Source organism: Lagenorhynchus albirostris, chromosome 15, assembly GCF_949774975.1.
Source record: "Lagenorhynchus albirostris chromosome 15, mLagAlb1.1, whole genome shotgun sequence".
NCBI lineage: Eukaryota > Metazoa > Chordata > Mammalia > Artiodactyla > Delphinidae > Lagenorhynchus > Lagenorhynchus albirostris.
In genome coordinates, this window is record NC_083109.1 from 66,345,773 (window position 1) to 66,368,849 (window position 23,077).

Below are 23,077 nucleotides of genomic sequence, written 5' to 3' on the forward strand. Positions count from 1 at the left end.
AGAAGGATGCAGGATGAGGTAGAGAGGTAAGCAAAGAATAGATCCAAATGGAATGAAAAGCCTTGTGAAGAAGGTTTGACTTGCTTGTCCACGGTACTGAGAAGCCATGGCAGGGTTCTAAACAAGTAGTAACATGAACAATTCTGCATATCAGAAAAATCATTCTGGCAGCAGATTGTAAAATGGATTGGATGGGGGAAAGACTGGAGGTTATTAGGCAGTTAAAAATACAAACGCTGGGGGTGGCTTTATCCTGGATATTTAGGAGAATCCTAGATCCAGCTGTTAGCGAATCAGGAAGTTAGCTGAAGATTTTCTTTTATCTACTAATCAGGGCTACCTCTCTCCCTTTGACAAGATGCCATCTCCTAAGGACCGGCTTGCATATTCTCTTCCCCTCCTGTGACCAGTCTCCCAAGGTAATGTGGCCCACCTTTCTCTAAACTCTGGACCTGCCCTGAGTACATTTATTCAACAAATGTTTTTTTAGCAACTACTATGTTCTAGGCAATGTTTACATAAAACTGTTCTAACAGTGAACATAACTAAGTCCCTGCCCTCATGGATCTTACTTCTAGTGGATTGATGGATGAGGGAGAGTGGGCCAGAGACAGATAATAAGTAAATATATAGAACATCAGATGATGAAATGTGCTACAGAGAAAACAAAACAGGGGCAGGGAGGTACTGTCTGAGATGGGGTAATCAAAGAAGACCTCTCTGATAAGGTTTCATTTGAGCAAAGGCCTGAGGGTAAGGGCTGTCCAGCTCTGCCTACCAGCTCTCTCTGGCACCTAGCATGCACTCTATAAATGTGCGCGGAATGAACGAGTGCTTGTGTCATATGCTGAAGTTCTTGAAGATGCAGCAGATTTTGAAATGGTATTCTGCATTCCTATAGCCCTTTGTATTTTACAAAGCTCTTGTACGTTCTCAATTTCATTTGATCCTGACGATGGAGTTGAAGTAGGCAGGGCAGTTACTATTATCCCCATGGCATTCTGCAGATGAAGAAACCAATGGTTCCGTGCTCCTTCTAGCACACCACATTGTTTTGCTAGTTTTATGCAACCCAAACACCCCTCCATTGGCCAACACAAGTCATCCCAGAATCCAGTCGTGCAAGCCTCTGAATTCATTAGGTTGTTAATCACTCACTGAAAAGAGGGAACTAAGACTGCGGGGTGTCCAGTGTTGATGAGGTATTTCTATCCCAGCAGTCTCTGCCACAAGAGTCTCCCAGCAAAGCATATTGAAGTAAAACCGCTTTTTCTTTTTTTGAGACATTGTCACATTATCTTGGTGCTTCTCAAAAGAAAATTCCTCTGAATAAAAGATTAAAGACCCCCAAAGAGAAAAGCAAGTTGCCGAACCATCATTAGGCTATTTAATTTAATGGTTTCATAAGAACACACACTCCAATGTTGAAGCTGCAACTCCATCTGGAGTTTCTCACTTGCAGTGTTTTAGACAATATTTTTTTTGTTGCAAGTAACAAGAAATATAAATGAGGTCACTTGGGCTTCCCTGGTGGCACAGTGGTTAAGAATCCGCCTGCCAATGCAGGGGACACAGATTTGAGCCCTGGTCGTGGAAGATCCCACATGCCGTGGAGCAACTAAGCCCGTGCGCCACAACTACTGAGCCTGCGCTCTAGAGCCCACGAGCCACAACTACTGAGCCCATGTGCCACAACTACTGAAGCCCGTGTGCCTAGAGCCCGTGCTCTGCAACAACAGAAGCCGCTGCAATGAGAAACCCACACGCCACAACGAAGAGTAGCCCCCGCTCGCCGCAACTAGAGAAAGCCCGTGCAGCAACAAAGACCCATCGCAGCCAAAAATAAATAACTAAATAAATAAATACATTTATAATAAATAAATAAATGAGGTCGCTTAAGCAAAAAGGAAGGGAATTAGAAGGAACAAGTATCTCATGGAACCCAAGAGCAGAAAGTGAAGTCAGTTCTTCAAGAACTGAGGTTTACCTCCCCTCCTCAGAATATTTACTGTCTGCCAGTCCCTGCTCTCGCATAACTTACAGTCTAATGGGAGAAAGATGCCAATTCTTAAAAATCACACAAATAAATGTATTATTCTAAATTAAGATAATTACTTTTAAAGAAAGGAGCACAGTTGTATGACAGTTTACATAACACAAAGGAACCTGGAATAGAGTGGGATGGTAGAGAAGACTTCCTAGAGGAAGTAACATTTGAGCGGAAATGTCAAGGATGAGTGGTTGTGGGGAGGGGAGGAGAATGTTCCAGAGCAAAGCCAGCATATGAAAAGGCCCTGCGATTAAAGGAGCCATACAGCATTCTAGGAACTGAAGGGGAATGGGGTTGTCGAACACTGAAGCAGCGAGCAATGGTGGAGTGGGAAAGCTGGAGAGGTAGGTGGGCAACAGCCAGAGCTTGTGAGCCTCAAATGCCATCTTACAGATCTTAGTCTTTATCCTAGAAATAAAGGGAAGCCTTTGAACAGCTTTGAGCAGGAGGGAGAAGAGGGGGTGTGACCTTGGATTTGTGGGGGGGGTTGGCTGCCTGGTACGGCTTGTGGGATGTTAGTTCCCCACCCAGGGATTGAACATGACCCTCAGCAGTGAGAGCGTGGAGTCCTAACCACTGGACCGCCAGGGAATTTCTTGGATTTGGGGGGGCGGGGTGTGTTTATTAATTTATTTATTTTTGGCTGCGTTGGGTCTTCGCTTGCTGCAACTAGAGGAATCCTGCACACAGCAACAAAGACCCAACGCAGCCCCCCAAAATAATTAATTAATTAAAATAAAATAAAATAAAATAAGATACTTTATAAAAAAAAAAGACATCTTCACTGATCACCTGACCTATGCAAAGCAGACTCCTTTCCTGATTACTATCATATTATCCTGTTTACTTCCTTCACAGTACTTTCCACAATTTGTTATTGCTATATTTACATCACTCTCCCCCTCTGGGAGGACAAGGACGATGCCTAGCTCAGTGATTGTCAACTGGGGACAACTGTGCTCCCCAGGAGACATTAGGCAATGTTTGGAGACGTTTTTGGTTGTCACAACTAGCAGGGGGGCAGGGTTGCTACTGGCATCTGATAGGTAGAGGCCAGCCGTGCTGCTAAGCATCCTTCCATGCACAGGAGAGCCTCACGACAAGGCATTAGCTTGTCCAAAATGTCGCAAGTGCTGAAGTCAAGAAACCTTTGTTATCTTGTTCACTGTTGTATCCTCAGCATCTAGCACAAAGCCTGATACCTAGTAGGTGTTCAATAAGTATTTATTGAATGAATGAATAAAAGAACCGTTGAGCTGTTGTCTATATGCTGCACTTACCCTTTTCTTTTCTGGTATTCTTTTCCTCCTTAGGAAAATAAGCATTGGGTGTTTTGATAATGGCCACACAAACTAGTCCTATCTTCCACGGTCAAGATAATAAGTTTCTGGAAAATCATTGGTAAGCATCTTCTCTGACTTTGCAAATGAAAACAACAACAACAATGTTTTGTTCACGGGAGTTGAGGGGGAAATACCTGCCTTTAAGTGAGACTGGGTAAATGGTCGACGCATCATCTTCTACCTGAGGGCTTCAGTTACCTAACTACCAAAACAATAGAATAAAATGTCTTATGAGCCTGGAGTCCACATTTTATCGGGATCTACAGAGGAAACTTTCCCAGTTACTACACAGAAATAAAATGTTTCTGGAGGCCCTGACAACGTGGAGTCAATGTCTGGTGCTGGGGCATTGATCAAATTACTTTGTGTTTTTTAGCATGAGGAGAAACAATGACAGAGATCCAAAGAAGCAATTGAACCAGAAGAATATCAATGAACGTGGCCAAAACCTAGACAATGGACTACTGGTTACACATATTAACCAGACACAGGACTTGCTGGTAAAAACCATAGTGCTTCAACTGAGTGGCAGTGCTTACAAATCATAGTCTGGGAATGCAGAATGTGTTAAGCTCTGGGTATTTCTTTCTTCACATAGGCTCTCAGGACTGAAAAGGATTAGTTACACACTTATCTCTGATCCCCTGCCTTTAGAAATGACTGAAGAATCTCTATGTCGTTTATAGAAATTGTATAGCCTTCTTGGCCATATCATTAAATATTCAGGGGGATGTGAAGACACTGTCCTTGTTATCAAATCTTGAAGACTAAGGAATTTAATTCTAAGATTCTCCTTCCTGAGATTTGTTTTTCCTGTAGGATTCCCTAAAATCTAGATCCAAAAATCAGTTTCAGGGGCTTCCCTGGTGGCGCAGTGGTTGAGAGTCCGCCTGCCGATGCAGGGGACACGGGTTCGTGCCCCGGTCCGGGAAGATCCCACATGACGCGGAGCGGCTGGGCCCGTGAGCCATGGCCGCTGAGCCTGCGTGTCCGGAGCCTGTTGCTCCGCAACGGGAGAGGCCACAACAGTGAGCGGCCCGCGTACCGCAAAAAAAAAAAAAAATCAGTTTCAGGAAGTGCCACTGGAGTGAGAACGTTATGGCAGGAGAATTAACCTCTCGAATGACCAGAACTGTGGTCTTAGGCTGACTCTCAGTGTGTTGATGAGCTCTCTTCGCGTGGTGGTGAGTGGATTGTCTAGAACTCGCAATTCACTCTACCATAGAGACTGTTGTCATCAGGGGTTGTCCGTGCAAGTCTGGCCCATCACCGTGTACCTATTCTACACTAGAGTTTAACAATGGTCCTTTGAAATGATAATCAGTCAAAAACATTACAGTTTTAATGCTAGCAATTAAACATCAGGAAAATAGTTGGGCTTAACTTTTCTCCAGTATTGGCACTTAGGGGAAAGCGAGTTTAATTAAAAGGAGATGAGCAAATGTCAATAGAGTCTGGAAATTCTGAAGGATCCTTTCAATGACTTTAGATGTTGATACTATGAGTCTTTATTTCACCTAATTTCTTATCAGATACACGACTTTCCAGGTGTACAAGGACCCCTCTTATTTATTAGCCACAAATGGGGCCTCCTTTACTTCACAAATGAATAGCAGTGGGAAAGAGGGAAAGGATTGCCCCAGCACAAAGATCTTATTCTTCTGTATGTAAAGCACATCCTTCAGTATATAATCAGTATGTCCTACAGTCAAAATCCATCATGTGTTTAATGGTGGCTCTTCAAATATTAATAATACAAAATCCATGTCCTAAAAAGTGATGGATCATTTCAAATGCAAGTAAAATGGAAGAGAGGTGCATTAGAAGTCTACCAGGTTCAGTGTTACCAAAGGGAGGTGGTTGTCCTGAAAGATGAGAAGAGTGACACCTAGTGTTTATATGCTGCAGAGCACCATTTTCCTAAGCGAGCGGCTGGGGCTAAGATTATAGGCGGTGCTGTTCTGGGGCGGGACATTAATTAGCAGAGAATCACATACGGAGAAAGTTGTCTTTTCAGCCAGTTCTCTCTAGATCCTTCACAAAGATAGTCACAGTTTGGTGGTAATTTAAAGGCAATATAGTATCGTGATTATGACCGTGGCTCAAGCTTGGGTTTGAATCCCAGCTCCAACACTAAGTAGCTGTGTGACTGGACAAATAGCTTAATTCTCAATACTTCAGCACCCTTGTCAGTAAAATGAGGTTAATAACGATGGAACCTATTTTGTAGACGTAATTAAGTTAATACACGGAAAGTGCTTGTCACATAATAAGTACTATTAAGAGTTTGCTCTAATTATTCGTGTTTTCACACTTCTTTAACACTTGCTAATTTCCTTTTTTTTAACATCTTTATTGGGGTATAATTGCTTTACAACGGTGTGTTAGTTTCTGCTTTATAACAAAGTGAATCAGTTATACATATACATATGTTGAAACAGAGGGTGAGGAGGTGTCAGGCACAGAACTTACAGCATCCAATACTATCTAGCTGGAATATGATAGCAGCAGTTTATTTTCATTGCCTTTGTTTGTTTGTTACCGTCTGTTTATGACCCAACCTGAGGGGAAACAAGAATCACTGTTAAGAACCGTTTATGCAGCAGCACTCCAGGCCACGCTCTAGATCTTAGCGTCACACACCCATCTTACAGGTGGAGAAAGAGACACGGGGCTTGCCCAGCATCACAAAGCTAGTAAGTGGGGGGCCCAGGACTGCTCTCCCTTCTCCCCTCCCTCTCTTCCTCTGCCCTTTCCTCCTTCCGAATCCTGTCTGATCTAATCCTGTCTAATGCAGCTCGGTCAGCCACAGCAGATAATTTCAACCCCTTGTCTATCACCTCACTGTCTACAGGGAGAGCCTGACAAAGACAAGCCCAAGCAGTACCCACCCAGGGTCCAAGCAGGCGCACAGGAGACAGGCAAAGCCATCTTTGGGTGTAGTCGGGGGCCGCGGTGGGCTAAGCAGTGCGCAGGCCCTTTCCACGGTCACTGGACGCTGCAGGGCGGTTTCTCTCACTGTGGGACTGAGCCGGCCTCTCCCCTTGTGAGGCCGTGTCCCACACCCTGAGTCACAGCCAACCCTGGCAACATGTAAGGCCCACTGATTCACACAGACAATGGCGGCCATGCTGGAAGCTGTTGCAGCATCCGCGTCTGCTCCAGGCCTTGCACACCCTTCCAGCCTCTTCTCAGGTCATGCTTACCCTGCATTCGCTACACTCCAACCACCATGGCCACCTTTCTGTTCTTCCAGCACTCTGCCCCTGCCCCCAAGCCCACCTCTGCCTGGACTGTGTGCGCCCAGAGACACACAGGGCTGACTCCTCCTGCACCTTCAGATCACAGCTCAGAGGGGCCTCCCCTGACCCCCCATCTCAGCTAAAGTGACCTCCCCATCTCCACCCTAGTCATTTTCTATCACATTGCCCTGCCCCACTTTCTTAATACAGTTGTTTCTTGCTGAAATTATGGACATTGATTTTGCTTTTCTTTACTGACCATCTATCCACACTAGAATGTGAGCTCCGAGAAGGCGAGAACATTTCTATCTTGTTCACATGGTAGCCCTAGGACCAGGGACAGTGCCTAGTTCAAAGCAGGGCTCAGAACAAGGCAAAGTGGGCTCAGAGTCTTAGGTCAGCTCTCTCCACCTTCTGGCTCTCAGAATGTATCACCAATGTTGAATGCTTGCTGTGAACGACTTCAGCTCCATCACCAAGGCCACCACCCACATCCTGAGCTTATGTCACTCAGCACAAGCAAGGGGGCTTGTTCATTTCATGGCCAGACTCCTGTGATGGCTTGGAAATTCTTCCTCTAAAACTTTTACCCACTGCTCCTGTTTCTGGCCTCTGGAATGGACAGGGAAACCCATTCCCTCTTCCATCAGTCAACAAATGTTTGTGGAGGATCCCTCAGACTGAGAGGGAGGCAGAACTTGTATACCTGAAAGGATGCAGGGAATGCAAATACAGAAATAAACAAAGACGCCACCATCACTTGTGTTTGACAGAGACTCAAAGGTTGGCAGGGGAGAAGGAAAGCTTTATGGTGAAAAAAGGGGAAAGCTTCAGGTGTACCCTGAAGGGAGCCAGAGGCAGACTAACTAGAAGCCGGCGTCTCCTGTGACTGATCTGGGGGAATGTTTGGTTTTCTCTGGTTGGTCCTGAGCTGAAAAGGGGATGAAGAGTAGGCAAGCTGGCAGTCACTGCCAGAGCCCTGACTTCCCGGTCCAATTGCCACAGAGGTTGTGGTCTGGCTCCATGGTCTGGTTGCTACCCGTGTGGGTCGGAGTTGTGCTGTCATACAGGGTCTAGCCACGGTGTGTTTGTGTATTCAGTCTCTCACAAGGCAGGATGTGGCGAGTGGCGCTTGACTCCTCTAGACACATACTGGGGATGAGGTGAGGGATGGGCACGGGTATTTCCGGGCAACTGGCCCAGAGCACTGGCCTCCGCATTTGCCTGTTGCCTCAGCAAGGCGAGTTCTTGAACGGACTGCTCTCGGGTGGGACCGGTCAGGCTGGTACCCCTTAGGGGTCCAGGTGGAGGGAACCTAAAACATCCTCAGCGTCACCTTCTCTTTCCACCGGTTTCTGTGACTCTGTCTTGCAGAGGCTGCAGGGCGATGAGACCCAGTTGTCTTCAGCTTGGGAGGATTCAGAAGATTGGCTTTTAACACACAATTTAAAGTCTATGAAACTCACCTTGGCTGACCTGATAAGCCAGGGCACAGCCATGCTGTAAGTCTGAAGCCTTTCCCCTCTCTCCCCAAGCCTGCAAGACACGTCCCTCCCCCTGAGCCCAAGAGACCCTCTCATAAGACTTTTCTTCTTCAGGAAGGAGGGTAGCAATGTCACGAGGAAAATGCACATCTCCACCCAGACCATCCACCAATTGGAATCCAAGCTTTCTGAGTAAGTATGCTTTTCAGCGTCTTCCCAACAACCCAAGAGCTCAAGAAGTACCTGGTTTCAGCAGCCTGAAAATGACTTTGTTCAAACGACAGTCTCTGTGGGACCTTGGGCAGGCTTCTTTCCGCTTCTAGCCCCAATTTCCTGTTTTTGCAAATAAAGAGGTTGGACCATATCAGTTTTTCTCAGCCTTTTAAAATCCATGGTCCCTTTGGATGAACACATAAAACCTCACAGCCTCATCTGATGTGTGATGGTTAAGAGTGACCACTTTTGATGACAGATTGATTGGGTTCATACTTTTACAGATGTATGTCAAAAATATTCAGGCTCCCCACTTCCAAACTAGATTTTTTTTAAAAGCTTCTCTTTGGTTTATTTATTTGGCCACACCAAGAGGCTTATGGGATCCAAGTTCCCCAACCAGGGATCGAACCTGGGCCCTTGGCAGTGAAAGCGAGGGGTCCTGACTACTGGACCACCAGGGAATTCCCCCAAACCAGATTTTGACGTCACCACCCATCCCCGGTGTAGCAATCTATGGGCCATGATTACTGCTTGCCTGAGGTTTCTTAAAAGGTTAGAATAATAATTAATAGCCAACATTTCTTAATGAGTCAGGAATTCTGCTAAGAGCTGCACACATTATCTTATTTAATCCTCACAACAACACAAAATACAGTGTTACTCTCAAGACCGTTAACCAAAAGTCAATTACTAAATAACCAATTTGCCAAATTTATCAAAACATTTTAACTGGAGCTTCCCTGGTGGCGCAGTGGTTGAGAGTCTGCCTGCCGATGCAGGGGACACAGGTTCGTGTCCTGGTCAGGGAGGATCCCACATGCCGCGGAGCGGTTGGGCCCGTGAACCATAGGCCACTGAGCCTGCGCGTCCGGAGCCTGTGCTCCGCAACGGGAGAGGCCACAACAGTGAGAGGCCCGCATACCGCAAAAAAAAAAAAAAATTTTAACTGTAACTTTTATAGCAAGTTTTATTGGGTTGGAAGGTTAAACAGATTTTAAAGATTTCTGCAATATTTTGGTTGATTGGTTTTAATTGTGAATCCAGCAATTTAAGGAATGTTTCAGTTCTCTTCAGTTAATTGGTCATTTGGCAAATTGATTTTCAGAGAATTGGTTTTCAGTAAACTAACTTTTGGCAAATTGACTTGGGTAAAGTCTTATTATCTTCATGTTGGAGCTGATGAAGCTGTGGAGTTTACCACACTTGTCCAAGGTCACACAGTTAGTAAACAGCAGAGCTGGGTCTCAAAGACAAGCTCGTCTCATTACCTGCCCATGCCCTTACCTGCACCCACACTCATGCATGCCTATGACTCTGCCCACTGCCCCATGCCCATGAGTTTATATCCAAAGGCCTTCCCTGCCCTTCTCTGGGCCCCCAAATCCCACCTGCCTCAGTGAAGGCAATTCAGTTAAGTTCACGTGGCTGAGTCCTTAACTTGAGTGCCTGTTACAGGCTGGTCTCCAAACAGCCACTGGAATAGTTTGCAATAAGGGAAACTCAAGAAATTCCCCTGGCCACTTACTATTCAAAAACTAAGTTTTTTGTTCATCAATCCACTGAGAAACTGCTGCTGAGTTGCCTCACTTGTGCATTTATGATCATGTCCAGGTGACTAGGAAGTCTCACCTGAGAAGACACAGATTTGAGAAGAGCAAGAATGTTCTTCCACCTTCCTCATGAGAACACCCCCCATCCTCCATAGACTGGCCCTCCCTCGAAGCCCACCTAGTTCCACCAAACCACAGCCGTTTATAATGAACATTGCATCAGCAAAAGGACCCCACACACACTTGATCCCTTTCACAATCCCCTCCATCCTTTATCCCAGAAAACAGACCTTCAGTTTTCTCTTTGCTAGATTTTGCCTTATATTCTCCCAATGCCTTAGACACATTAAAAGAAAGAAAGTCCCATCTGCACTTTCCTTCCATGTACATAAGTGGCTGTTTTGCTCAGTGATGAAGTTGACCTTGGGTGACAAGTCTTCCTGGTGTTTTGACAGAGCTATTGAACTCTATCAACAGAGAATTCAGTGGCTCACAGAAAACAGCAAGAAGGTAATAAATTTCATTCTTTACCTCCTTTCACTCATTCCACCTGTACTTGTTAGAACCCTTTCAGATGCAAGTGCTAGACCTCCAATTTACATTAGCCAAAGCTAAAAAGGGAATTTCTAGACCTACAGAAATGAAAAACTCAAACACAGCTGTATCTGGGGGTTCAAATGATGTCATTCTTTGTCTCTGAGCTCTGCTTTCGCCTGGGTTGGTTTTACTCTCGGGAAGGCTCTCCCCAGTCTTGGGAAGATGGTCACCAGCAGCTCTAAGCTTACATGTCACCAACGAAAGTGACATGTCAAAAAGGATCTCACCTTGCTTTCCCAGTACACCCTCCCAAGTCCTGGGATTGACACTCTCTGGACCAATTTAGACCAATCACCATAACCAGGAGGATGAGACACACTAACTGATTGGGCCTGGAACTAGTGCTCACGCCTGGGGAAAGACAGGGGGTGGGGGAAGTTGGGGGAGACTGGGTGAGCCCCCCCCAAACCTCATGGACTGAGAAAAGGGAGACAGATGGCTGCACATGGAAAGCCAGAGTGCTGTTACCAGAAGGGGAAACAGATCCTGGGTGAGAACAGCAGAAATGCCCTGGACCGTTTCACCTCAGACCCCTAATGAGATTTATGATTAAGGCCGATCATCTGGACATAACTTTTGAAAGTTTGATTAAATGTTTTCATCAGACCCAAAGAGTAGAAGAGTGATCATGGGCAAATTAACCTTTATTTTGCCTTCTTATTTGTTTTAGCCTATATTCTTCCACTGATGCTTTTCTGGGCCACCATTTGCTTTCACCTTAGGCAATCCTCAACTCTTTTCTTAAACCCTGGGACAGGCAAGATGCTGAAATCCATGCTCCCCACCCCCAAGCCCCACCTCTACTACCCAGGCCGATTCCAGGGTGTAGTCTACATCTCAGATCCAGAACCATCTTCAGTTGCTTAGACAGGCCAGCAAATGCACATCTCCAGCTGTGGCACGCCCCTTCTGGTTGCACGTGGTAACACAGGCAGAGAGAACTGAGAGGGGTGAAATCCTCACCTACTCCACAAACATCCGTTCAGGGAATGTTGCTCTCACCTGCCTACCCACATCACCCCTGTCCTGGCACTTTTGACAAAGGGGGCAGGGATTGCTGGTCGGGTCCTTCTTCCCCTTACCCCTTTCTGACGGAGTTACCGTGGAGCCAGGAAACAAGCTCCGATTGGATTCCAGGGAAGCAATCACCTGTGAACCAGCTCATGAGTCTTCTGCGTGCCGGGGCACCTGGGGTGATGCATGGTCCATCACAGGGCCCAGTTCCCGACTCTGCTGTCAGCAAGGCCTCACTTCTCTGGGTGTCCGTTTCCATATCTGCAGAGGATAGAAGCAGGGGTTATTGACCGGTGGCACGCAGGCAGATCTGGCCCTACAACCATGTTTTTCTTGGCCTCCATAGTTTTATTTTTTGAATTAGTTGTCAAGATTTAAAAATCCTGATATTTCACTTTTATGTCTGCTTTCCGTCTTCTCTTGAAAAACTGGGACTATCTGGCATCACTGGGCTCCAATTCCCTCTTATTTACTTTTCCAGTTATTTCTATGGGATGAGTTTCTAGAATTTCAATGGCTAGGTTTAAGGGGATGCATGTTTGTTTGTTTTAAATTTATTTATTTTATTTTTGGCTGCGCTGGGTCTTTGTTGCTGCGCGCGGGCTTTCTCTAGTTGCGGCGAGCGGGGGCTACTCTTCGTTGCGGTGCACGGGCTTCTCATTGCGGCGACTTCTCTTGTTGCGGAGCACCGGCTCTAGGCGCACGGGCTTCAGTAGTTGCAGCATTCTTCTATAAAATGGGTCTTCCTTCTGCGGCTTCTTGTCGAGGTCGGGGAGCGCTTGAACGTCTGCTACACAGAGCTGCCCAGTAAAAGGTTTGTAGAAGCACAGAGCTGTGCTGGTTGTTTCCGCGCGCCCTCTTTGGTTTTAGGTATTTGGCCTCATCAAGGGGGCCAGAGTCGGCGTCCTCATCGATGTGTCAGCTGTCAGCAGTGGCCCTCAGAAGGAGGAGTTCCAAAGTGACTTCATGGTAAGTCTCTCTGGCAGGGAGAAGGACCTGGAACTGGCAGCTCCACCCCACCCTCCCCTTGTGAGCTTGCTAATGGGCTTTGTTTATAGCAAGTGCAAAATGGAGTGTTTTGCAAAGAACAGTTCACACTTAATTAGCACCTACAGTTAAAAAAAATATATATGTTGAGTTCTGCAAAACCCAGCCTCAGAGTCTCAGCTGCAGTGTGAGCTTCTAGTATTCACACCACAGCAGTCCCTACTAACCTGATTTTGTCTCAAGAGCCCGGAAGGAGGGCACGCAGGCGGTAATCAGTTGGACTGACTTCAGCACAGCACGGGCTTCCGGCCTGTTCCAGACAAGGAGTTATCCTGCTTGGCCGTAACTCAGAAGCTAAGAACTCTAGGGTCAAATCCCAGGCACCTCCACCGCTTCTCGGCTGTGTGACTGTGTTACCTCATCTGTAAAACAGGGGTGATGGCAGTCGCCACCTCACAGGGTCACCAGAGGACAAAAGGAGTTCATGCAAATTAAGTGCTCAGTACGGAGTCTGGCATCGAAAAAGCCTCTGTAGTCTCTGTGAAGTGTTATGGAGGGTCTGTCTTCCTAGAGGAACCTCTGGAGCTTTGAATGAGACCTTCGCAGCAACAGCTGGTCCCAGGACCCTTTAGACGGATCAACATGGGCCAGTTTCCAGACTTGTCCCTTGTTCCTGGTCTCAGCAGGTGTCAGGGAACAGGTGTCAGTGCAGGCCCCTCTTCCTGACAGGTCCCAGGACCCAGTTTCCAAAGATCCCCCAGCTGGGCTGGTCCAGTCTTAGCCAGGGCAAGGCTCGTGTTGGCAGTAACAGGTGAAGTTTGTAGCTGGCCGGGAAGAAGAGGGATGAGTTATCTTATTGTTGGATACTCACCAGGTTGAGTTTGACAGCATCCAATGGGTTGGCCCTGCACCCATCGCTCTATCCCCAGCTTACACGCCCGGGACAGAAACCGCTGCCCCTGACCTCCGTTCTCCTCCCTGGGTGCCACAGTGAGGTGCTGAGGGTCCAACCACAGCACACGCTGAGGTGGGTGCTCATCCCACTGCACCCGTGACCTAAGTGCACAGCAGCCGCGGCAGAAGAGCACGTGGTCTGCGGTCAGCGGGAGTGAGGGCCCAGCTCCCGGACTGGCCCGCCAAGCCGCGGGCTGGCCACCCAGGCCCCATACCCGCCACGCACAGCCAGGAGCAGGCTGGGGTGGGCAGCAAGCAAATGTCAACATGGGGCTACTAAGCTGGGCCTTAAGCGACCCTGTTTCAGCACGGCTCCCACCCCAGCCCAGAGGGCCCAGCCAAGGCTTGAGAGGCGGGGCCAGGCTCCACGTGGCCCATGGCCCTGGCAGCCAGTGATGTCCTTTTGCCCACCAGAGCCTCATTGATGAGCAGCTGAGCCACAAGGAGAAGCTGTACGTCCTGTCCTTCGGTACCACCACCAGCACCTTGTGGCCCAGCCCGGTGGAAGTCGGCACCTCCAGGTGAGTGACTGCCCAGCCTTAGCCCGGATGTCTACCTGGTCATCTTCCTCCCTAAGTGTTAGTGTCTTTATTGTGTGATTAAAGTACAAAACCCTCAACAGATAAGTGAGACAATTCACGAAAGCAGAAACACAGGGAGCCAATAACTTTTGGAAAAGTCACCCCATGAGCACCACAAAATGAAAAGATGAGACACCATTTTTACCCAGAAAACTAGCAAGGTAGTTTTATTATTATGAAAATAATACATGCTCATTTTCAAAAGTTGGAACAGAATAAAAGGATAAGTAATAGCAGATGAGTCTCCCTCTTACCTAGCTCCCCCTCACCTCCCAATAACAGTTTCTTCTATCTACTTCCACAGGCTTTGCACATACACGCATCCGTGTGCTTATCCTCTCTTATTTAAACATAATCAGGCGCACATCACACTGTTTTGCATCTTGGCTTTGCACCTAATCTTGACTATCATTTTCTCTCAGTACACAGAGATCAACCTCATTTTTTTTTTTTTTTTTTTTTTTGCGGTATGCGGGCCTCTCACTTTTGTGTCCTCTCCCGTTGCGGAGCACAGGCTCCGGACGCGCAGGCTCAGCGGCCATGGCTCACGGGCCCAGCCGCTCTGCGGCATGTGGGATCTTCCTGGACCGGGGCACGAACCCACGTCCCCTGCATCGGCAGGCGGACTCTCAACCACTGCGCCGCCAGGGAAGCCCAACCTCATTCTTTTTAATAGCAGCATAGTATTCCACTGTGTAGATATACTGTAATTTATTTAGCTAGTCCTTTGGGAGTTTCTGGTTTGGAGGGTTTTTTGCAGGTGGGGAGAGGGGGAAGGTACGAATTTCTGCTTACTTATGCCAGTAAATAGCTCTCTCTTTTCCATGAAGGGAATAGCCTTGATCATCCACCATGTGTTAAGCGCCATGCTTGGTACTTCACATGTACTCTCTTACTTACTATTTATAGCCAACACATGGGATAGGATGACTACCCACGTTTTGCAGATGAGGAGACTGGGACTCAGGTTAGGGAACTTTTCCAAAATGGCAGAGTCAGGATTGGATTCCAAAGCCCAGAGCGGATCCCAGGGAAAACCACATGCTTGGGTTTCTGGGACGGAGGTCCCCTTGCCCAGCATTAGCTGTAAAGAGGAGGTCTTCCGGGTAGAGGAGTGCCGGTTCAGGCAGCGCAGGCTTTGAATCCTGGCTCTGACAGTCACTGGGGGATCTTGACAGGTCCTATAACTCTCTTATTAGCAGAATGAGGCAAGGACAACTGTTTCTCACAGGGTTGTTGTGAAGATGAGTGAAAAATGAGTACTTGGCATGGGGCAGGTACTCAGCGCGTAAGAGTGTCTTTTACTGTGATTTCCACTCTTGTTCAACCCCCGAGCTCTGGAATGTCAGACCTGGAAGTCACCTTGAGACCATCTAGCCAAGGGTCAACTGCAGTTATTCCTGGTCTTCCCTTGTGATGTTTGTCCTATCCCTGCCACCTGAACTATTATTTACTCTGTGCTACTTGCACTATTATCGACTTTTTAAAATATCAACGCTATATTTACTCTGACGGCAACTATCAATACCATAACTGAGAAGCCCGTATCACTTGCCATAATTAGAAAGTCGCTATAAACATAAAGAGAATGAAAGCAGACAAAACAATGGTATTAAATTCCAGCTTGAAACCTATTGGCTAGAGAGGGCGCCAGGCCTGGGATTTGTTCTCTTTGCTTAAAAGGGAGATTCAAACATTTATAATAATGAAAGACAGACTTACTGGCAACGAGCTGAGGGGTCTTTTTTGCAGGGGGAGGTCAGACTGAAAGAGAAATGGAAAGAGAAGGGCTGTCTCACTAGTGCCACATGAGGCATTTAACCAAGAAAGCTCTGTGTTATGTCATCTTCCCTGTGGAGAGCGGTGTGCAGCCCAACCCGTGTGGAATGTAGCCACACAGCCTCGCTGCCTTCTCTTCAAGCCCTCTTAAGGTTAAGGGATTAACTCTGTGCTTCAGGCTGAGGTCTGCCTCCCAGGAGCATTGAAGGGGAAAGGAGCTTAGCCCCAGAACCCCATGTAGCAGAGTCGCTAGAAGCTCAGGCCCTAGAGTCACACCTGGTTTGAAATCTCAGCGTTGCCAGCTGCTTACAGTATCACCTTGGGCAAGTCCTAACTCTGAGACTCAGTTTCCTCATCTATAAAATGGGAATAAAGGTATCCATCTCAAAGAATGATTGTTAGATTTATACCAGCTCGTACCTGTCCTGGGCCTGGCCCCTAGTAAGAGTTATTAGGTTGTTATCCTCTCCCCCAGCCTCCAGGAACTCAAGCTCTGGGTAAAGAAACTGCAGCCTGACAGAGGCAGCAATCTGCTGGAAGCCCTGAAGAAGATCTTCGCTCTGAAGGGGCTGAATTCTCTGGTGATCATAATGGGAAGCTGGTAGGTCTCCTTTCCTAAGCTGATAACATGAAGGGGTTGGAGAACCAAACCATTGTTAGAGAAAAGACCGTCAAGACTCTTCACGTACGCTTGAGAGAAGGATTGTGTTTCCAGGCCATTTGTCCACAGATGCAGGGGCAGGGCAGCCAGGGTGGCCAGGCCTGTGGCCCACTCAGCCCTGCATCTTACACAGGTGACCTGGGACACAGGTGGTTGATTAGATTTGGTAGATGCTCCTTGGGAATTACCATTTTGCTGGGGAATGTCCTCAGGCTGAGGTGTCCCCTTCTCTTCTTCCGTCTTCTCCACAGCCCAGATCAGCCTTCTGAAATCCTGTCCGAGTACATCCAACAGTCCATCATGGGACGGGACCTCATCACTCACATCATCACCTACAAATGCGATGATCAGGTGCCCCCTGTAAGTATCGAGATTCTCCAAGGCTTCCCTTGGATTGGCTATAGTGAGCTGGGCCAGCCTTTGAGGTCCCCAAGCTGCGGACCAGAACACAGCTCTCCTTATACCTAGCTCTCCTGTTGGTAAGCTCAGTTGGGAGGCTCAGACAAGGAGAAAGTTTGTTAAGGTACCGGCATTGCCCTAGTGACGGCTCACCCTGTCACCATCCCCACAGGCTGTTCTGAAGCACCTTGCAGAAGCTCTTGGGGGCTACTACCACTGCTACAGCCCAGAGACAGAGGTAAGCCCTTGGGCCAACACACTGCCCCCTCCTCCCATCCCTGCCTGCCTCCAAGGTTGTGCCTGGGGAATCTGGGCCAGACAGGCCATGCTGTGTGTGTGCTTGCTTTCCCCTCTCCCCAACTCAGTGGGTTTACAACGGTAAAATCAGGTTAAAATGAATATGTGGGAAGAACAGAAACAACATGAAGTCACAAGAGATCCTTTTGTCGGTGTGTGTGATGAGTTGATTATACGCCGGTAGAATCCTGAATCCCTATCCAGTTGCCATCAGCGTGGGCCCCAGCCCACCTCTGCTCCCACCAGCGCTCTGAGTCTGAAGCAGTTGCTTCAGTTCTCTCTCCTAGATGGGCCCCACCTACTGCAGGAGACGCACAGCAATCCATTCTGAATGAGCAAATAATTCTGTACCAATCCATCCATTAGTATCCTTGTCCCGGTTAATAATAACATCGCATACTCCGTGTCCACAATGGAGGTGACAGTTAATAGGCTGTGCCTTGCCTGCTAACCTAATCGCCGTGAGCACATGAATATTTGCATCTCACAAGTGTGTTCAAGTGTCAAAAAGTTGGACATTTCCCATGAGGGAGCCAAGGTCAGGCAACATTTTCCTTGGGCAGAACCCCTTCTTATTACCTCATTGCCCAGACTTTAGAGGAGTCACAGACTCCAGGGGCTAGGAAAGTACAGCGAGTGAATGAAACTGGCTGGTTTAAGAAATATTTTCTGTTAAAACCTGTGAACCTCTTGGCTTATCTGTTGTTTTTCCACTCTTGGTAGAGGTATGGGTAAAACAAATTTCATTGTCTTCGTTATTATGGGCAAAACAACAGTGCAGAGGTGACAAAAAGTGACAACTGATTCTGATGGGGACACAACAGTGAGCGGTAAGGAGTGCGATGAACGAAACAGCACTTGCCGCAGCTGAAGAGGCACCTCCGCGCAGCCCCAGCCGGGTGTTCTATAGGAGCGTGACCACCGGTGTTGCCAGGTCTTCTGATTTTTCAACAAGAGCCAGAAACCTGGATTTTTGTATGTGTGTGATTTCTTTACATTTTAAAAAAATTGCAGTGAAATTCTCATAACATAAAGTGAACAATCAGGGGAAGTTAGTACATTCACAATGTTGTGCGATCACCACCTTCATCTAGCTCCAAAACATTTCCATCCCCCCGAAAGGAAACTCTGTACCTATTAAAACAGTGACTCCCTGTTCCCCCTCCCCTGCAGCCCCACGTAACCACCAATCTGCTTTCTGTCTCTAGGGATTTACCTTTTCTGGATATTTCCTATAAATGGAATCATACACCTTTCACATCCATCTTCTTTCACTTAGCATCCTGTTTTCAAGGTTCATCTATGTTGTAGCCCGTATCAGAACTTTGTTCCTTTTGCATTGAATAATATTCCATTTTCTGGATATACTACACTTTGTTTATCCATTCATCGGTCAATGGACATTTGAGCTGTTGTGAACTGGTATGATTATTGGTGTGCAAGTATCTGAGTCCCTGTTTTCGATTACTGTAGGTATAAAGCTAGGAGTAGAAATGCTGGGTCAGGTAGTAATTCTGTTTAATTTCTTGAGGTGCCACCAAACAGTTCTCCACAGCAGCTGCACCATTTTACAATTCCACCCTCATCCCACAGTTCCAATTCCTCCTGCTTCCCCTCCCCGCCTCCTCCTATCATTATTATTATTATTATTGTCATCCTAGAGGGTATAAAGTGTTTCTTCCCATTTTTAAGGCTAGACAGCCCTTCAATTGTTTAAAAACACTGCAAGCCAATACTGTACAAATGGAACACTGACTTTCGCAGGCTCTGCCCTGCACATGGACCCCGGTTTATAACGTCCGCTTTAAAGAGCCTGCCGCTCCGCCTTAGGGATTCACGTGGCTGCCTGTCCTTTCCCACTGCCGGTAGCCAGGTGACTGCTGGATGACTGATTGCCCTCACCACCCCCAGATCTACAGCAGCCGGGAGGTGGATGAGCTGCTGGCAGAAATCCAGGAGGCCCAGAGCCTCCGGGGCCACGTGCAAGCCCTGCACCAGAGCGGCCCCTGCGACGAGCGGACCGGCTCGATGCACGAGGTAGGTGGTGAGAGCCCCAAGCTCAGACCTTCCGCGGAGGCACGCAGCTGGCCTTGCTGTGCTCTCCTGTCTCACCTGTCGCGCAAGGGAGCGGCTGCCAAGGCCTCCCACGTCCCGAAAATGGAACAAAGCGAGGCCCCGCCCCCCGCTGTCCCAACAGCTGTTGAGCTGCCCAGGCCTCCGCTGGAAGGATCCTGGTGGATTTTCTATCCGAAAGATTTATTTCAGAGAAAGGCCAGCAGGCTCCTGCCACCCCTTCCCCCTACCACTGCCCCTCCCTTCCCCCCAGTTTGGAGAATGATGAAAACCTCAACCACACAGGGTAGGCTGTCTTGAAGACGGTCTTCCCACCAGTATCTCATTCAAGGGCAAAGGCCCTGCTTGAGGACGCTTAATTAAACACCAACAGAGTAACTCAGAAAGCTTATGGACACAATCACCGGTAAAGCTGCGTACCGAGGAGAACTGGTAATGCGTTTATAGCTTCACAGAATGAATGTATGGATTTGGGGTACCAGACGTTTTGACCTGGCTGGATGTAGTGAAAGAAACACAGCACCTAGACTGGGATTTTAAATTTTAGTTTCAGCTCTTCTACTATCTAAAACAATAACAATAAGTATTAGTATTATAATAGTTTTCATTTGCTGAGTGCTCACTATAAGATGGGCACAATGCTTAATTCTTTAAATGCCTTATTTTATCTTTACAACCACAGTCTGCGGTAGGTATGTTATTACCCCCATTTTACAGATGAGAAAACTGAAGTTAAGAGTTTAAATAATTTGCCTGAGATCACAGAGGGAAGCTGATTAGTCTCAATTGAACCCAGGTCTGTTTGATGCCAAAACCTTGCCAGATGTTTCCCCAAATGAAACACATGTACTACTTATAGTTTGCAAGATGATTATAAGGTGATACATAGATTAATATTCTTTTCAATGTTATGCATTAAAACTAGCTCATTATGACAGAAATAGATCTTTCTAAAATTATTTAAGTACAAAAAAAGGAAGTCAAAAATTAAAATTAACGTTAATTTCAATTAATATTATTAAAATTAATAATTAAAAAGATTTAATGTTATATGTTTGATTTTTAAAATATTAAGTAAATAACTACAGTGGTACGCGTAGCAAAGTTCATGAAGGAGGTGCTCGAATGTCTGGAGTTTGGGAATTGCTGTTCGGTGTTTTCCTCATACGTGAGCTATATGTGATTTAACCTCTCAGAACCTCAGGGTTTTGGTTGTAAGTGTGGGCGAGGGCGGGTGGGCTAGATCAGGGCTCCCTAAATGATTCGGTGCAGGAGATACTTTTTAGTTCCCTGGAGCCTTATATTTGAGCCCTTGGCAAGACCACCTGTCATCTTGGAGGCCGAGGTGCTTATCTTAATGGTAAGGGTGGGAAGGCGTGAGGAGGATGGACAAGTGAAAGAGGAAGGGAGTTTCTGGGTACATCTCTCTCTTCTCCTGGAAATTCCAGAAATCGCCTGAGAAGCGGATGGGGATAGTGGGAGGGGAAGGCAGAACTGCCTTTAGTTTACCAGGTAATGTTTTAAGATGCTCCCTTGGGTGGGTGGGGGAGACTGTGGACTTTCCAGCTCTACAAGATGATTATGTAAGGATGATTTTTCATTTCGATTAGATTTCCACAGAGGTTGCAAAGAGGCCACTCACGAGTCTCTTGCCTAAACCCCCAAAGCATGAGGATCCCCTCACTATTGAGTTCCCAAACTTGGACAAGACTTCTGCAGAATGGCTAAAGACCAATAGCCTAAAAGGTAAATACCCAAAGAGGGAAGAACCCAGGACTCAGGTGACTAACGGAAAGGAATGAACCCTTTGGGGCTTCATGAGTGGCGCCCCAAACCCCACCATTTGTTTTTACAGCCAAGAAGCTAAGCCTTTATCGGGTTCTGGCGCCCAATGCATTCTCTCCCGTGGAGGAATTTGTGCCTATTCTCCGGAAGACAGTATCAGCAACTATCCACGAGGTAACTCAGATTCAGGGTTCTGTCCAGTCCTTTGCAGGGGAGCTCCTGCGTGGTATTTCCTTTCTGAAATGTTCAGGAAATAGAAGTCATAAGACAGAGCCCAAGGAGCAAGGGCCTGAGGGCCTGGAGCGGGATGGAGGCGTTCCACCCAGGACTCTAGAACTCTCATCAAATCTACTCTAACTGCTGTTTTTCAAAGATACGAAAATGAAACTTGGGAGACTGGGGTAAGAGGGAGTATATTGGGCACCACGGTCACCTCCTCCATGGAGGTTTTCCTCCTCCCCATTCAGAACACACTCTCTTTGTGTCCTCGCTGTACCTTGTACAGACTTCTACTATCGCTCCTGTAATGCGCTAATGTGTGTATTTGTCACATGTCTAATCCCCACCAAAGTATGAGCCCTTTAAAAGAAAAAACTCTTCTCCAACCCTCTATCCCCGATATCTAGTACAAGCAAGTACTCAGTGAATGGTGGCTGGAAGGAAGGATGGAAAGAAGAATGAAAAGGATGAATGAGCGGATGGATGGAAATGATGAATGAATAGGTAAAAGAATGAATGGATGGTTGGATGGATGGATGGATGGAAAAGTGAACAGATGGAAGGATGGAAGGGAAATTGGAAGGATGGATGACAGAATAAAATTAAAAAGATGAAAGGATAGGGACTTCCCTGGTGGTCCAGTGGTTAAGACTCTGCACTCCCAATGCAGGGGGCCCGGGTTTGATCCCTGGTCAGGGAACTAGATCCCTCATGCCACAACCAAGATCCCTCACATGGAAACAAAGGTCGCATGTGCTGCAACTAAGACCCGGGCACAGCCAAATAAATACATTAAATAAATAAATAAATATTTTTTTAAAAAGACGAAAGAATGAAAGTAAAGATTAAAGGAAGGGTGGAAGGATGGAAAAATGGAAGGACGGTATAATGGTAATGGGCAAATAGAAAGATCAGTGGAGGAACTTCCCTGGTGGTCCAGTGGTTGAGACTCTGCGCTCCCACTGCAGGGGACATGGGTTCGATCCCTGGTTGGGGAACTAGGATCCCACATGCCGCACCGTGTGGTCAAAAAAAAGAAAAAGAAAAGGAAGGAAAAGAACGATCAGTGGAAAGGCAGAAGAATGAAAGGAAAGAGAGAGTGTGGGCATGTAGAGTTCTGGCAGCCCATGGATGGATGACTAGGTGGAAGGAGTGATAGGTAGAGATATGACAACTTGGTGGAGGATGAAAGAACAAAGTGAACAAATTTGATTTTCAAAGTGTCCATGAAGGCCCATCTGGGTTCCCAAACCTAAGAACTCATGGCTAGTAAGTTTTAAGGTCTCCAACTCTGCTATTACCAAACCTCCAACCATATCTTGTAGTAAAGACTCTGATTTCAGAAGAGCCTCCTGAGAAGGGAGCTGGCTTGCTGTCAGGCACAGTTCATTCAGGGGACTGCATCCCGAAGGCCCTCTGCTGCCAGCTCCAGACAAGGCAATGGCCTGCTGTGTGGGGAAGAATCCAACCCCAGATGTGCTAAGAGCCCATTTCCCTCTCTTGCATCTCACTTGGAGAGCCCAGTGGCCAATTTACACTTAAAATCCTTCCCCACCTGTGCTTCTGTTCACCTGCTCCCCTCCTGGCCACACCTGAGTGCAGAAGGCAATGGTACAGTTTGAATGGCATGATGGGACAATGAAGAATATTCACGTGGACCTGCCCTTCCTGTATGAGTACCAGGTCAGTGGTGGGTCCCATTAGTCAGAATATGGGGTGCGGGGAGGGAGATGGGTGGAATGTGGAGGCACCAAGCCACTGACTGAACTCCCTCTTATAAACAGAGACTGTACTCCACCCACAGGCCCCTGTGGGACTTTCTCCACCTCCTCCCCAGGCAGGGACC

The 23,077-nt window shown here is 47.2% G+C and overlaps 1 protein-coding gene across 1 annotated transcript in view; it reads left to right on the forward strand.

Annotated features, from left to right (window-relative positions):
- The first annotated feature begins 3,370 nt into the window (after positions 1-3,370).
- Positions 3,371-23,077, forward strand: part of VWA3A (von Willebrand factor A domain containing 3A) — a 46,230-nt gene continuing 26,523 nt past the window's right edge. Inside the window, exons 1-14 of the mRNA XM_060124320.1 lie at positions 3,371-3,451; positions 3,770-3,893; positions 8,010-8,137; positions 8,234-8,311; positions 10,341-10,395; positions 12,367-12,465; positions 13,852-13,958; positions 16,273-16,398; positions 16,710-16,818; positions 17,030-17,095; positions 19,066-19,191; positions 20,838-20,973; positions 21,083-21,186; positions 22,834-22,914. Of these exons, the coding sequence (XP_059980303.1) occupies positions 3,390-3,451; positions 3,770-3,893; positions 8,010-8,137; positions 8,234-8,311; positions 10,341-10,395; positions 12,367-12,465; positions 13,852-13,958; positions 16,273-16,398; positions 16,710-16,818; positions 17,030-17,095; positions 19,066-19,191; positions 20,838-20,973; positions 21,083-21,186; positions 22,834-22,914 (1,401 nt within the window). The 5' untranslated portion in view covers positions 3,371-3,389. The remainder of the gene's footprint in view (positions 3,452-3,769; positions 3,894-8,009; positions 8,138-8,233; positions 8,312-10,340; positions 10,396-12,366; positions 12,466-13,851; positions 13,959-16,272; positions 16,399-16,709; positions 16,819-17,029; positions 17,096-19,065; positions 19,192-20,837; positions 20,974-21,082; positions 21,187-22,833; positions 22,915-23,077) is intronic.